This window comes from Arachis ipaensis, chromosome B4 (assembly GCF_059453495.1).
Source record: "Arachis ipaensis isolate K30076 ecotype BB chromosome B4, ASM5945349v1, whole genome shotgun sequence".
Taxonomy (NCBI): domain Eukaryota; kingdom Viridiplantae; phylum Streptophyta; class Magnoliopsida; order Fabales; family Fabaceae; genus Arachis; species Arachis ipaensis.
This window is the reverse complement of record NC_142439.1, coordinates 8,631,329-8,648,016: the sequence shown is the minus strand read 5'-3', so window position 1 is coordinate 8,648,016 and position 16,688 is coordinate 8,631,329. Positions and strand designations below refer to the sequence as shown.

The following is a 16,688-nucleotide window of genomic DNA, read 5'->3' as shown; positions in this document are numbered from 1 at the left end:
CCTTACCTCAACGGTGTTTAGTGTATAAACAGATTTATTTTTATACAAGTATTAACTATTAAGGGTGTTTAGTGTATAAACAGATTTATAAACAATAATACTAATAACATTAGAAAATGTAAAAAATAAATATTATTACTTACCTTGACTCCACGTACTCGTTCAACATGTTGCTCTTTTTCCATTGTTATATACTTATATCACGTCTATTGCGAAGTCGATGAGACATTATTTAAAAATATTTATAACACAAATATACTTAATCTAAAATTAAAATTTCTTTTACAAAAAAAAATTAAAAGAAGAATAAAAAAATTTTCATAATACAACAAAATTAAAATCACCCTCTTTTAAAACGAACTCCTCTACTCATATTTTTCAAACCCAAATCCCACGAAGAAATCAAGCAATGCTCTGTCAGTCCCTCCTTTTATATCATTTTCGCACTTCTTCCAAACAAGTTCAAAATTTTCAATGTCATAATAAATTAATTTTTTTTTTTTTTGGAAATTTTCTGTTTATTTTTCCTATGTATACCCTAAGTGTAAATTTTTTACTTTTATAAGTTATGTATTTATTTATATTTTTAATTGACAACCCTGTATGGTTGCCATTTACCTAATTGCACCACCACAAACCTCTCTAAGCCCTGTACCCTAAAAACAGCATATAACCTAATTATTGGAACCATGCAAGCAGAGTTTTTGCACCAACCATCTTTTAGGATATTCCCTTTTAATTTTGTTTCCTCAACGTTCTCAAAACCTGGACTTAAAAGGAACCTACTTGTTCATCTTCGTTTTTTTCAGCTTTGCTTTATTCATTCATAAAAACTCTTGAGGCCTTAGCTTCTTCACATTCATATATTCATTTATTCATTCATGTAAGAATTAATACTAACAATGTTGGCGTGATCATATATTATTGTGATGTGTTATGCAGTTTCATCATTCATTTGATAACAATCAAGGCTCACTATTTATTAATCTTGCAGATATATACACATAGATATTATTCATATTGCTGTCATTGTAAGAAAGAAGAGAAGAGAAAGAATATATTGTTATTGTTATAATAATAATTATTATCAGAAGAAGAAGAATGAGCTTCAGAGTAAGAGAATCACAAAAGGAATTGGGGTCTCCAAGGGGAGAGATTGGAGAGATAGATACAAGGGCTCCATTCCAATCTGTGAAAGCTGCTGTTAGTTTATTTGGTGAGGTAGCAGTTCCAAAATCTTCTTCTATCAAGAGGAAATCCTCTGAGGTAATTTAACAAACACCTATCATTCATGCCAAATGTAATTACCTTGATCACATTTCAGGCTACATAAACTGGGAATTTTCATTGTAGTAATGATTTTTGGCATATATATAACATAGTTGCGATAAATATACGGCATATCGACTTAAAGTACGATGATAGATATGTTTGAAGAAATATGTTTTTATCTGTATTTCAACATGATCGTTTATCGTAAAAACATTGAAACAACCTTTTTTGTGGGATAAGAGATGTTAGCAAAATAATGAAATACAATTGAAAATGCTTGACTTAGAAGATTATTATTTTTCTTACACTAAGATATCATCTTTTTTTTCCTCCCCTTTTTCCTTAAAAAAAATCATTTTACCATTTGGCTGTAAAAAGAATGAACATTTTTTTCTTTTAATTAGAGGAATGTTTGATCCTTTTTAATTTTTTTATAGAATCAAATGTGAATTTCATTTTCTTTTCCTCTTTCTTTTCACATTTATCAACAATGTACTCAACTACTCCCTTATTTTTATTATAAGGTCATTCATACCTTATACATTAATATTCATACTCATTCATTTCATACCAAATAACACCCAACTAGTTTTTATCATAATCAGTTATGAAAAAATAAATTATACATACAATAATTGATATAAGTAATTTCTTCCACAACTAATCTGAACACTCCCTACAAGAGCCTTCAATGTGTTTCTAGAAATGCTTGTTCAAGATGCTATTAGGATACAACTAAAAAAAGTCTCAATTTTGTGTGTTTGGCAGAATGTACTGGAAAAGGAGACACAACTTCTGTTGGCCCAAAGAGAACTAAACATGATAAAGAAACAGCTTGGCAGTGCTGAGAATACAAAATCTAAAGCACTTGCTGAGCTTGAGAGGGCCAATGTAACACTTCAGGACTTGACAAAGAAGCTCATCGGTGTCAGAGAATCTAAGGAGACGGCAATAGAGGCAGCCGAAGTCGTGAAGAACAAGGCCAAAATACTCGAGGAACAACTGTCCCAAAAAGCTATAGGATATGAAGCTTGGAAAAGAGAACTAGAGCAAGCAAGAAAGGAGTATCAAACAACTGTGAAGGAACTAGATGCTTCCAAGCAAGAACTCAATCAGATAAGGCAAGATTTCGATGCAGCTTTGGAGGCAAAGTTGGCTGCATTCCAAACTGCAGGGGAAGCTCAACGATCCACTAAGATGAACTTGGAAAAAGTCAATGAAATGTCAAATGAAATCGCAAACATGAAGGCGTCAATTGAACAGCTGAAGCTTCAAACTCTAAAAGCACAAGAAGAACAGGTACAGGTCATGCAGGAAAGGGAAAGCCAACTAAGCTATTACATAACCGCAAAGGAAGATGCGCAGGCAAAGTTGACGGCCTTAAAGGCCGAATATGACCCTGAACTAACAGCAAGCCTAGAGGTGAAACTGGCCGAAACAAGTGCAGAGATTCAGCTTCTTCAGGAGCAGATGAGGGAGGCACATGCTTCTGAAATGGAATCTGTGAGACAAATGACTGATGAGATTAAACAAGCTACAAAGATGCTGCATGAAGTTGTTGCAGAAGAAAATTCCCTGAGAGAATTAGTTGCTTCTCTTAGGACAGATTTAGAACAAGTGAAGAGAGACCAAGAAGAACTTAAGGAGAAGCAACAGGCGGCTGAAGCTCTTGCTGCCAGCCTCACCAGTGAACTACAAACTATCAAGGAAGAGGCAGGGCCTGACCCTGGTTCTGTGGAGGAAGTTGATCTCACTCAAGAGATGAGTTTGAAGATTCAGGAGCTAGCATTGGAGACAGAAAGTGCAAAAAGGGAAGAAGAAGAATTGAGAGTACAAACCGAAGAGCTGAAGCGAGAAGCTGAAAAAGCTCAGGCCATGGCTGAAGAATTAGGGAGAAAGCTGGAGGATGCCCTTAGAGAGGCTGAAGAATCAAAGGCAGCAGAACGGAAAGCGATTCAGGAAATGAAAACATTGTCTGATATGCGAGGGAGAGTCTCCGATGCAGATTCTAATTCTAATGCTAATGCTAATGCTAATAGCAAGATTGTATTATCAGTCAAGGAGTTTGCAGCTTTGAGTGGAAAGATCAAGGAATCCGAAGATTTGATTGAGAGGACAGAAGCAGCTGCACATGCTCAGGTGGAAGCAATCAATGCAAGGAAAAGAGAAGTGGACAAGAAAGTAGAAGCTAACCTGAAAGCAATTGAAGAAATTAAGGCTGCAACAGATATGGCTCTTAGAAATGCAGAGATGGCAGATTCTGCGAAAGAAGCAGTCGAGGATGAGCTAAGAAGGTGGCGTGAAGAACAAAACAGCGATATGGACTATGCAGAAAATTCTGCAAGATCAATCTCCTTGCACATCTAGAAGGCTATAGAACGTCAAAGATCAGATATTTAGATGGTGTTCAATCTATAATCAAAAGGAGCAAAAGGGAACCATATTGGTTGTAGCATTTCAAATTTTGCCCTTTCTCTTTTGGATTTGGGAGGTTCCTTTCAACTACATGTCCATGATGATCATTTTATCGATCAACAGCTTCCATAAAACAATTTGCAAATGCAGATAAGCTCATTGTCAAGATCTGTTTTAAAGTTTTGGGTTCCTAGGACCCTTAAAACTTCCAAAAACTAAAAAAATAAAAAAATAAAAATCAATGGTTTAGGAGAAACATTTAGATTTAGCTTCTCTTTAGATTTGCTTCTTTACTTTGCAAAATTATAAAAAGCTGAAGATGATGATTGAGTGCAGGAAATGAAGGACATTTGCAATTTGTTTCCAAATGAGGCAACAAAATGGACAAGGCCAGCTTCTGGTAATGGTGCATTGATGATCTTGTAAAGTGTAAACCATGCAAATAGAAAGTGCATACTATTTTGTTTTGTTCTTATTTCCAAATTCCAACTCCCATCATGTATTTATTCATAAATTTGTTTATGAAGAAAATTTTTCCTAATCTATTACTCCAATGTTTAGATCCTGAAAAGATCCATCTCACTAGAATCTCCAACTACATGAACAGAATTATTATCATTCACATTTATTGATATAGAATTCATTTTTGGTAAATATCAAACAATATCAATTAACCTAACGTGCTTGGGACTAAGCATCAATTGAGACAACATAAAACTCATACATTTTACATCCAATTAATTGCTTTTCAAATTCATCTAAATGGTTTGTAATTAGTAGTATTTTGTTTTTTGAAAAAATCTATGCACCAAGTATAAAAGAACATGTTGAAATATTACAAATAAAGTACAAAGGTAAGACATTTAAGGAAAAACAACAAAATTTTTCCTTTGTGAATAAATGGAATAGTATATTTAATCATATTAATAATTAGACCCCTTTTCCCAAGTTCAACCCTACAAATTGCAAGCGTAGACAAATACAAATTGAGAAGGCAAACCATGGAAAGTTGAGATGGAACACATTACGTCACAAACAAAATACTATATTTGACATTTCTCTATTGTATATTTAAAGCTGGGGTATCCACTTTATTCCAACTACTACTGAATTCCTCAACCTTAACATAAAAGCTAAACTAATTCTGCAGAATCCTAATGTTTAAGCAATGTGAATGTTCCCCTTGACTACACATAGATTGGTTCAAATGGTTAAACAGGACAAACCATTTTAACTCATCAGTGCAAATCCTGAATGAAAGGTACTCCGTCGGTTCCTTTTTATCTATCACTGTTAATTTCCGGCACATCCACGGATCAATGTATCCAGAAAACAATACAATTAATATGTATCAGAAAGTAATAGTAACAGATAAAAAGCAAACAAAGGGAGTAACTAACAAACCGTCAAAACCCCCAAGCTACTTCAGTAGTTCAGTCACCATTGATTTTGAGGCCATCTAGTGAATCTGAAACTCCATTGCAGTTCTCAAACTTGTGCAACTCTGACTCTATAGTCTTGGCAATCTCTACTTCCTCAGCAGGAGGCTCGGGGAAATCTACATGGAAGGATCCCTGCTTGATGGGTTCGACCTTTTCATGGATCCTGGATTGCTCCTTGATGTAATTGTAGAGTTCTTGGTGGAAGGGATGATCTAAGGAATAGCAGTTCTCACTGCTGCCCTCTGAGCGTCTGGAAGATCCGGAGCCTTCTTTTCTACAGAAATGTGGTAAAGATGCCTCGTCCATTATCTGCATGCCAAATTTTGATTTTTAAATTCTATCAAACCATATAAGGCAATAAATGAAGATATTTTTTTCTGAAACAATACAAGCACTTTGAGGAGATTAACCTGTGCTACAACTACTTTTTAGAGGAAAAATGCAAACACGAATATGCAAAGAGAAACATAAATAAGATTACAATATCTGCTTTGGGAAGCGCATATTTCAGTAATGCTTTTTGAGGAATCATACAGAAACCAAAAAGTTTACCTGCAACAGCTCATCTCGCCCACAACCCGGTAAGACTTGCACTTTTCTTCTTGTCCTTTCTTGCAAAAGTGGCTTCACTACCTGCTAATGCTAAATGTTTAACATTATGCTGATATTTCAAATAGGTGCTTAACTTAAACTAATATGCCATGAATATCACAAGAGTAACCAAGTCGCAAGACGAAATATCTTCTCACCTTCCAACATGCTGAAAATATGTATGGGACATTTACAATGTAATATGTATTTGTCTTCTCAGGGTAGTTCAGATCATCAATAGATGATATTATTGTTAACAACTGCAATGACATGAATGACAACTTAGTAACAGTGTTATATATAAAGAGAAATGTTATTAACAAGGAGGAAAGGGTATTACAATAGGCCTCGAGTCCTCAACAAAAAAGAAAAGCATAGCTCAATAATATTAGAAATATCCAAAAACAAATAAAACCAGTTGACAAAGGTTTTCTGGCCTAAAAAATCAGAATCTTGGAGTGCAATTGAGTATGTCATTTCAGTAACGCCAAAGGTTACTGATAATGACATGTGAATATTCAATTCTTTCTCCCTATCTTAATTATAATAAATAAATGAATAAATTCTATATGTTCTCAGATTTATTCAGTATACCAATTCTGAATTGCTTTTACAAACTTACTATTCAAATATTTACTCTCTTTTTCTTTTTCTCTTTTAGGGTTAATATATTAAATACATACCATTCACATCAAACCATCACGCTTCTTATTTTAACATCAAAATTCATTGTTAATACATTGAAGTCACAAGTAGAGTAACTGTGCCGGACCAAGTAGCTACATGAACTAAATGTACCTTAATTTGGTTCAAGGCCGAGAACTTCAGACCAGTCATATCCAAAACCTTTACACATGTGGTAATAGGTTGCCCATGTTTCTTTGATGAAGAAGGCTACAGACAAATATGGGTAAAAACTCAGAATGAAATGGCAGAAGCTAAACTACCAAATTAATCTTAGAAGAATCCAAAGACTAATACTCACCAAGACCACACGGTCACGATATTCATTGATCTGAATGTGAGACTGAACATAATAATGAACCTGCCGATCATACAAGATCAGGATACACAGAAGTCAAATAGTGCCCCCCAACAGACCAATGTTTCTCTTCCTTTCTCTAATAAATTGAACTTACAGATGCTTTGTCAAATGTGCTAAGCCCAACACCAATTGCAAAGACAGGAAGACCCTGGAATTGATCACAGAGAAAGAGAGAGGGGAAAAAAGAAACAGAGATAAGACAATTATATAAATTTGATTTAGGAGAATACAATGTGTGCTGAACTGCATATATAGCATAACTTGCACATGTTGACAAGAAAATACTTTCAGAAGTGACCGAGATGACATGGGATACCAACAAAAAAAAGATTATGTTTCAGAATGAGCACCTCTCTTGAGTAACCTGACAATCCTATTAGTTGTGAATCGCGAATTGATCTGTATAAATCAGGCGGGACTATTGGTTTCTGAAAATGAAACATCATCGATAATAACCAAGTAAAAACTCATAGCCATTTGTCAACAAGGTCTTGCCAAGTATATAAAGGGGATTTCTAAAAATAGAAAAATGAACAAATAAAAGAAACAGAAACAATAAGTTCAAAGGATCATCAAAAACATAAACTTACGGATAAAATGTTGTCAATCTCATTTTGTACTCTCCAGTTTAGAGAATCAACTAACTGCAACATGATAGAGCAATTATGTTACGGAAAATTCATAGTTTTTATAACAATTAAGAACATACTTGCTTAGCACTAAACAACATAACAATTGGCTTAAGTATGTCTTACCATTTTATGAGCCTTGGAAGCATTCCACTCCCTTGCTTTCAGAAATCGTACTAAGGTTTCGGTCACATATCCTTGATGAACATTCTGCATATCACCCAGGATTAAATTCCAAAAGGGGAACATTTAGGTGCACTTTATGAAATTTGCATCCATCCAGAAAAGAAGAAACTATTAATACAACTATGAATAAATAAATCCTTCAAGCAAATTAATGAATAGTGTTAAAGATATACAGTGCTACATTGATTGAAACTTCAAAACTTGAAAATCAGATCTCAATTTATCCCCTTCCTACTAAATCAATACAAATTATAAATCCCCCCAAAAAAATGCAGGAGATAGCAGCACTAATTAGTCAACAGCATGAATGAAACATTCAAAATTACTTTAACCATCATGACTCCAAATGGCCACACTAGACACAATCCACCGAAAAGGAACTAATAGAGAATAATTTACACAGCCACACAGTACAGAGAGATCAAAACCAGCACATGTTGAAAACAAGCAAAAACTATACCAGATAACAAAAAGGGGCAGCTTAGAATGAATAATTCAGAATGTTGAAATCAGATCAGAATGAGTATCTAGAAACAATAGATAAAGAAAGATAGAAAATGGGTTACCTGAAAGGTTCTCTGCAATGGCTCCTCAACTAAGCATAATTACAAAAAGAGAAAAGAAGCAATTTTTTAACATGAGCATAAAAAAAAGGGGGGAAAAGTGAGAGACCCAGATGAGAAAAAAGAGCAAGGATTAAGAGAGAGATGAAAAAGGTGAGACCTTGATCCATGAGAGATTTGAGGTTGTTGAGGGCATCCTGGGAAACATCCCCCATTTGTTGCTGTTGATTCTTTTTGAGTTCTTTGAGGAATGAGGAAGAGAAATCAGAAGCAACAGCAACAGCAACACCAACCCAGAATTAGTGTAGCTTCAAATTCACTGTGTCTGTGTTGTTTGTTTGTTTGTTGCACCTCTCCGTTACTGTGAAGAGAGAGCAAAACCGAAACTTGAAGGAAAAAAAGAAAAAGAAAAGAAAGGAAAAGAAAAGAAAATGAAAAGGAGAAAATATAGTGAGAATCTACTAAGACAGATTGAAAAAGAAAATATATAACAGTGAGTGAAGAGTGAAGTGAGGACCCAAGATTCAAGCATGGTGGGCCTACACCGCCACTCATCTCTCCCACTTTCCACCAACATGATTTTATACACGGTGAAAATTCACTTGCAATCGACTTCACGTGAAGTTAATTCTTAAGAGTAGTTAAATAATTTAATTAATTTGACTAATTTTTTATCTAAAGACTCTTTTAGGTATCAATTTTACGTGAAGTCGACTTCAGCTGAGTTTTTACCTTTATATATTTTAATCTCTGAAAAATTACAACCTTGACAATTTAAATTGTTTTTAGAGAAAAAGGAAATACATTATTTTTACTTTTAATTTTTCTGCTCATATTTATAATTCAAATAAAATTATAATTAAATTTTTATATTTTTTTAATTAAATCTTTATATTATCTTTTATTTTGTAATTAAATTATTTTTATGTCAGAAACGTTAAAATTAAATGAATATTTCGCACACAAAAAATATATGATCAAAGATTTAATTAAAATATTAAATTTTTACTTGTGATACTTTTAATTTGTAAATAAATATTTAGTTAATTCTAATTTTTTTACACTAAAAATAATATAATTATAAAATTAAAAATAATATAAAAATTTAATTAAAAAATTAGAAAACCTAATTAAAAATTTGATAAAACTATTAAGATGAATAGAGTAATTAAAATTTATTTTTATAAAAATAAAAAATATTTCAAATTTTATTCTAATAAGTATAATAGAAGATGCCAAATTATTAACTTCATATTTCAGAATATTAAATTGAACAAATTTTTCTCATAAAAAATTAAAAATGATATAAATAATCTATTATTAAATGACTGAACTTAAATTTTGTATCCACAAAATATTAATAAATAATTATTTATATTTATATTTATAAAAAACTAAAATACTGATAAATTTATTCACAAATAAAATTAATGTTTGAATATTTTGTCATATGAAAATTATTTTTCGTTAAAGTAAAATAATTTTGTTAATTAATTTATCGAATTTTTAAATTTCATAAATAAAAAAAATAATTTATTAATATATATTATTTAACATTTTTATTCAAGATAATTTGCCTTTCCACTCAAAATTTTTCACTTGTTTCAGATCATTAAACAACTGATACTAACTGTAAAATCGTTGTCGTTATTATTAACTAGTGTATTAATAGAAATTAATGTAACTATTAAACTACCTTTATATAAATTAAATATGGATAATAATGATAATAATAACAAAAATAAATTTGAGATAATCAAGATGATAAATATGCTAAAATTAAAAGGTCATGCATTTAATTTTTTTGTGGTTAGCAAAATAATTTTTTAAGAATTATATACCAAATTTTTTCATATCACCATTATATATAGTATAAAAGTATAGATATAGATGATTATAAATAATCGGGTATATTAGAGTTCTCAATATATTAATTTATTCAAATAAATTACTTTATTACCAAAGGAAAGAGAAAGAAAATCACTAGAAATTGTCTACGTGATTTTACGGATTTTATTTATTGAAATATATAATTTATAGTGTTTTTATCGATTACATAGCTTTATGTATATTATTTATAGTGTAAACGAAATAAGATTGTAGATATCTTACACGAGAAATGAAATAAGGTTTAGATGTGTTTATATAAGGAACTTATTTATAATTCCTCTTTTGTCACTTTTTTCCTCCATTACCTTCATTTCTTTCTTTCTCGATCGTTTCTTTTGATATTTGTGAGATACTCAAGCTTTATAGCGTGTGCGGACACACGGAACGGAGACATCAACTGCATAAACACGACTTAACACATCGTGAAAGCGATCAACTTCGAAGTTACTTTTGGGCCTGTGCCTCCCAACCCTTCCTGACAAACAATTGTTGTAGCCTTTTGTAAGTGTATATGTGATTGTGGCTGAGTACAGCTGATAACTCCAAAATCTGTTGCGGGGCAAACAGAAGATACCGAACTGATCTACCTACCAAAGTCTCTGGTATAAAGTCCTCATCCTCATCATTATCGGAAACATACTATTTGTCAGACTCCTCACCGTCCACGTCTATAGACACCTCCAGACTAGCACAATATAGGGGGTGGTGCAAGAGGTGGGTCGTCCTAAACAAAATTCGAGATACCAAAACCACTACCGCCAACATCGCTGACCTTCACAAAAAGCTCCATCACTTGTTCAGGTATGATTCTCTCGTGGACATCAAACATGAGCTGCACATGTTCATTGCCAACGAGTCAAAACAGACGAAATCGAAATACTCCAGTAGCAGCCCATCAATTAATACCCCTCAAGAATAGTTAACAAGTGTGGGTGTATAAAAAGGATCAGTTTTGTTAGGGTTGTGAATATGATTTCTTTTCCTTCTGTAAACATTCTTTTTCATTCAATAAAAAGTTACTCTAGTAATTCTTTAAGATTCTCTTCTTCTTTTATGGTATCACGAGCTTCAGGTTTTTCTCAACCATGGATGCATCTCCACATTCATCTAACAATTCACCTCCTAGGACCAACAACAACAACAATTTAGATCCTGAAAATTCTGCCAACAACAACAACAACAATAATCTTTTTGCTAATCTCAATCCCTTTTCTTTCCCACCTCAATTGTTCAACTCCTAACCTTTTACTCCGAATAGTGAAAAATTGGGAGAAAGAAATCACAAAACTTAGCAACAACAAGCATTGGCGGTAGTTCAAGGTCAGCTTTTAGAAAATCATCTCTATAAAGATCGTGTTCCTCCCAGATTCACTACGATTGAAGATCAACAAAATGAAATCGAGTCATCAGCGTATACCCAATGGCTCCAAGATGATTATAATCTCCAGTCTTGACTTCTGGCATCTATTAATCGTGTATTCAAAACCAAAATGGTTGGTTGCTCTTTCAGTCATGAAATTTGGAAAAGAATTGAACAATATTTTGAGGAATCTACCAAATATCGTGTGAAACAGCTCAAAGCACGAATAAAGATTATCAAGAAGCAAGATTCAACAGCTTCTGAATATATTTCGAAGATTAAGGAGATTGTAGATTCTTCAGCAGCTTTAGGCTCTCCTTTCACTGTTGAAGAACAGGTTAATGTGCTGCTTGAGAAATTAAATGAAGAATATCAAGTTTTAATTTACACTATCAATTCCAAACGAGAAATTTTCAGTCTTTGTGAGGTTGAAACTCAAATTTTAACCTTTGATGATATGCTTGACAAATTCTGAAAATCCACAACCTCTATGATTCAAGCTAATATTTCTCAGAGTTCATTTCCTTCCAATTCCAATCCAGGTCATGATTTTGGAGGAAGAAGAGGTAGAGGTGGTAGGTTTTCATGAGGAAGCAGATCCTTTTTCAATCAGAATAGGCCACAATGCCAAGTATGTGGTAGATTTGGTCACATTACTTGGCATTGTTTCAACAGATTCAACCAGCATATACCTCCTCCATCACAAAATTCTCAGACTCCCTCTTCCACCTCCTTCACCAATTCACCGAACTCTTCTAATCTGTCACAAGCCAACACCACTACAACTACACCACCACCACCCTCTCCATCTTTTCATCATCCTACTGCCTACATAACTGCTCCAAGATCTATTGCTAACTCCTCGTGGTACCTAGATACTGGTGCTTCCCACCACATTACTCCTGATTCATCTTTGTTTATCACATCCTCAGATTACTCAGGTCTTGACCAAGTTCAAATTGAAAATGGCTCAGGTTTGCATATATCTAAAATTGGTACTTCTTTATTATATGGTTATAATTCTAATAGATATTTTAGATTACAACAATTAATTTATTCTCCAGAAATTACCAAAAATCTTATTAGTGTCTCCAAATCTGCTAAAGATAATGATGTTTATTTTCAATTTTATGCTCATGTGTGTTTTGTTAAATGCCAATAAACTGACAAAGTGCTTCTTCAAGGACATAGACAGAGTGGCTTTTACAAATTTTTCAATGTTATTGTTTCTAATTTTTCTCTAGATTCTTTACAACATTGTGCTTTTATTTCTTCCAAAGTTTCTTTGGACTTGTGGCATAAAAGACTTGGCCACATAGCCAAGAAAACTGTACTCACAATTCTATCAAGTTGTAATATTGACATGAAAAAGAATAAAGATATTTTGTTTCCTAATGTGTGTGAAAACTGTATGCATGCTAAAATGCATAAATTGTCTTTTAATTCATTACTTACTGTCTACAATGCACCTCTCCAACTTGTTTACTCTGATGTTTGGGGTCCAGCACCCATTGTATCACACTTAGGATTTCGTTATTATGTTATCTTTATTGATGCATATTTTCGATATACTTTTCTTTTTTTACTTATCTCTAAATCTCAAGTTCTGTTAGCTTTCAAACAGTTTAAACAAGAAATGGAGAATTTTACAAATCACAAAATAAAAGCTTTTCAGTCTGATAATGGTGGAGAATACACTTCTCATCAATTCAGTCAATTTCTGGCCAATGAAGGTATTGTTCAAAAGTTTAATTGTCCTTACACTCCAGAACAAAATGGCAGGATTGAGAAAAAACATAGGTACCTCATTGAAATGAGTCTTGCCATGTTATCTACAGCCTCTATACCATTTCTTTTTTGAGATGAGGCTGTTTTAACAGCTACTTAATTAATCGCATCCCAACTCCAATTTTGGACAACAAATCTCCTTGCGAGATCTTGTTTAACACTGTCCCTGGTTATACTTCTCTAAAAAATTTTGGTAGTAGTTATTTTTCTCTTTTAAGGCCTTACAACAAAACAAAGTTAGATTTTAGATCTCATAAATATGTCTTTCTTGTTTATGCCCCAAACTCAAAAGGCTACAAATGCCTTTCATCTTGTGATAAACTTTATACCACAAGACATATTCAATTTGATGAAATCTCCTTTCCTTACAAGGAACTATTTGTTAAAATTGATAAGAATGACTCTTTTAGAGATTCTGATAAATCTAGTTCTTTTAACCATTTTATTCCTGGTATAGATTCTGTTTTAGGCTTTTCATCTCATAGTTCTTCTATTTCAAATATTCAGTACATAAATCGTAATCCTAGCAATATTAGTAGTCATAATCCAAGTACTCCTATTAATTCTAATTTCATACACTGCGATATTGAAATACAACATCTTATTCCCGTCTCTGGGATACAAATCTGTCCTCCACCTATTGACTCTAATAATAATAATAATAATAATAATAATAATTCTACACCCGTTTCTACATCTACAAATGCTCTTATAACTCCTAAACATCCAAATCAACATTCCAAGCTTACCAGGTCTAAAATTGGAAATTCCAAATCCAAAGCCTTAATTAGTAATGTTGATTTAAAAATTTTACATGAAATACCTCTTAAAAAACCTAGTACTGCATTAGCTATTTCTCATTGAAAAAATGCTATGCAAGAGGAGTATGATGTCTTAATCAGAAATCATACTTGGACACTTGTGCCAAAACTTCAAAATGCCAAAATTATTGGATCTAAATGGGTTTTCACTATAAAAAGACTTTCTGATGGCACCATATAAAAGTACAAAGCCAGATTGGTGGTTCAAGACTTCCACCAATTTAAAGGCTTTGATTTTGAACAGGTGTTTAGTCCTATTATCAGACCTGCCATTGTTCAAATTGTGTTAAGTATAGTTTTATCTAAAGACTGGTTTATAAGATAATTGAATTTTAATAATACTTTTTTTAATGGTGATTTACATAAAACTATACATATGCATCAACCTACTGGTTTCTCTCATGATTATGACAGGTTAATGTGTAAATTAAATAAAGCTCTTTATGGCCTCAAGCAGGCTCTGAGAGAATGGTTTCTAAATATTAGTAATACTCTAAACAGGTTTGGCTTTGTTAATACTAAGTCTAATATATCTTTATTCATCAAACATAGCTCTCATTATGTCATTTATATTCTATGTTATGTTAATGACATTATCATCACTAGTAATGATTCGAATGAAATTAATATTATGATACAAAAGTTAAACAAGATTTTTACTCTAAAAGACTTGAGAGAGTTATCCTACTTTCTTGGTATTGAGGTTCATAAAACTGAAACCGGACAGTTTCATTTATCCCAAACTAAATATATTAAAGACTAAGGGTTGCAAAGCGGGCCGGCCTGCCCCGTTAATTAAGATGGGTTCAAAATGCTAGCCCACCCCACTTTATAGCGGATAGGCGGATTGACGAGTTAGCGGGCTAGCCCGCTTGACTCTCTTTTTTAAAAATAAAATAAAATAAAATTCATTAAAATTAACCAAAAAATAATAATTAAAAAATTAAATACAAATAAAAAAATAGTCAAATTATAATATAATTTTTCACTATCTTTTTTAAATTTTTAACTTCAATAAAATTGTTCAAAATAATATTTGTCAATAGAACCATCTTTATTTTAAAAAATAAGTCACATAATTTGAGCAAATATATGAAATTGTAAAATAAAATAAATAAAGTTAATAACTAAAAGAAGAATAAAAACAAAAACAAAAGAAAAGTGTTTGAAAATTCTATAATTATTAATTTTATAATAGTAATCACTCTTTTATTTAATAAAAAAAGAAAAATAAAAATCTTCGGCTCGGCGGACTGCCCCGCCCCGCCCGGCCAAAACCCACCAATTTGGCGGTACGGATTTGACAGATTTTTTAATTTGGCGGGCTCCAAATCCTAGCTCGATCCGCCTTTTTAGCGGGTCGGTCCGACGGGTTCAACCCGTTTTGCCACCCCTATTAAAGACCTACTGTCTAAATTAGGAATGAGTGCGGCAAGTGTTATACCTACTCCTATGATCTTCTCTTTGCAGTTACTGTCTACAGGTTCAAAACAATTTGAGTATCCAAAACTCTTCAGATCTGTGGTAGATACATTGTAATATGTTACCATCACTAGGCCTGACCTGAGTTTTGCTGTAAGAAAGGTTTCTCAATTCATGCACAGCCCTTTACTTGCTCACTGGAAGGCTGTGAAGAGAATTTTAAGATACCTTCAAGGAACACAAGAACATGGTTTACTCTTATATAAATGCAATGACTATAGGTTATATGGTTTTTTTTATTCTGACTGGGCAGCAGATTTAGAAGATCGGAGGTCTGTTTCGAGTTATTGTGTCTTATTCGGAACTAATTTGGTTATTTGGTCTTGCAGGAAATAAATAACTATAAGTAGGTCTTCAACTGAGGCAGAATTCATAAGCTTGACAACCTGTAAAACAGAGATTACATGGGTGAAGAATTTGCTGTCTGAGTTGAAGATTGCATTGACTACTGCTCCATCAATATTTTGTGACAATTTAAGCACTGTTTTGCTCACTGCAAATCCAGTCTTACATAACAAAACGAAACATTTTCAGTTAAATATCCAAATTGTTCGAGAAAAGATCAACAACAAGTCATTACAAGTTGTACATATTCCTGAAATTGAACAAGTTGCTGACATTTTAACAAAATCTTTGTCAGTAACCAATTATGAAAGGCTCAAAGACAAGCTGAGAATTGTTCCAAGGAGCAACTTGAGCTTGAGGGAGTATTGAGAGCAGCAGCCCAAAGTATAAGCTTAGCTAGTAATAGTCAACTGCAGCCCAGTGAAGGATGAACCAGTAGCAGCCCATCAGTTAATACCCCTCAAGAATAATTAACAAGTGTGGGTGTATAAAAAGGGATATAAACATTCTTTTTCATTCAATAAAAGTTACTCTACTAATTCTTCAAAATTCTTTTCTTCTTTTATAAACGATTTAACTTTGAGTATATCTCGATTATAGTATAAATGAGATACGTGGATCTCACTCTATCTCACATATCATGTGTGCAAACATGATACATGTAACTAATCTATAATATATCTTATCTCATTTATACAGTAAACAAAATATACTATAAAATAAAAGATAACATTTCAATAAATAACATAAATAAAAAATAGATTTCAATAATAAAATTATAAATTACATATTTTAATAAATAAAATATTTATTTTATTTATTTAAAAAAATCCATGATTTTACTTTCTTTCTTTCTTGT

At 32.6% G+C, this 16,688-nt stretch overlaps 2 protein-coding genes across 5 annotated transcripts; one reads left to right on the top strand and one right to left on the bottom strand.

Moving 5' to 3' along the window:
- Positions 1–954: 954 nt before the first annotated feature.
- Positions 955–8,694, bottom strand: LOC107638749 (phosphatidylinositol/phosphatidylcholine transfer protein SFH9). 4 transcript variants are annotated; one of them, XM_088484014.1, is made up of 12 exons: positions 8,304–8,694; positions 8,147–8,175; positions 7,521–7,604; positions 7,356–7,409; positions 7,116–7,193; positions 6,860–6,913; positions 6,706–6,765; positions 6,519–6,614; positions 5,879–5,980; positions 5,682–5,762; positions 5,092–5,438; positions 955–1,282 (listed from the first exon to the last, which is right to left on the bottom strand). In XM_088484014.1, exons 1-11 carry the CDS (start codon positions 8,356–8,358, stop codon positions 5,121–5,123), a joined length of 1,011 nt encoding a protein of 336 aa, XP_088340140.1. In that variant the 5' UTR covers positions 8,359–8,694; the 3' UTR covers positions 955–1,282; positions 5,092–5,120. The 4 variants fall into 4 exon arrangements, with proteins under 4 accessions (XP_088340140.1, XP_088340139.1, XP_016197607.1 ...); XM_088484013.1 differs by lacking the exon at positions 955–1,282 and adding an exon at positions 3,471–3,532; XM_016342121.3 differs by lacking the exon at positions 955–1,282 and adding an exon at positions 4,712–4,977.
- Positions 1,102–3,657, top strand: LOC107637560 (WEB family protein At1g12150-like). The gene is made up of 2 exons (XM_016340964.3): positions 1,102–1,266; positions 2,041–3,657. Exons 1-2 carry the CDS (start codon positions 1,102–1,104, stop codon positions 3,637–3,639), a joined length of 1,764 nt encoding a protein of 587 aa, XP_016196450.1. The 3' UTR covers positions 3,640–3,657.
- Positions 8,695–16,688: the final 7,994 nt, after the last annotated feature.

Coding starts and splice junctions, on each gene's coding strand:
- LOC107637560 (XM_016340964.3), top strand. CDS start 1,102: ATGAGCTTCAGAGTAAGAGAATCACAAAAGGAATTGGGGTCTCCAAGG. Junction 1,267..2,040: donor TCAAGAGGAAATCCTCTGAG/GTAATTTAACAA, acceptor TGTGTTTGGCAG/AATGTACTGGAAAAGGAGAC.
- LOC107638749 (XM_088484014.1), bottom strand. CDS start 8,358: ATGGGGGATGTTTCCCAGGATGCCCTCAACAACCTCAAATCTCTCATG. Junction 6,615..6,705: donor ATCGTGACCGTGTGGTCTTG/GTGAGTATTAGT, acceptor ATTTGTCTGTAG/CCTTCTTCATCAAAGAAACA. Junction 5,981..6,518: donor CGGCCTTGAACCAAATTAAG/GTACATTTAGTT, acceptor ATGTCATTGCAG/TTGTTAACAATAATATCATC.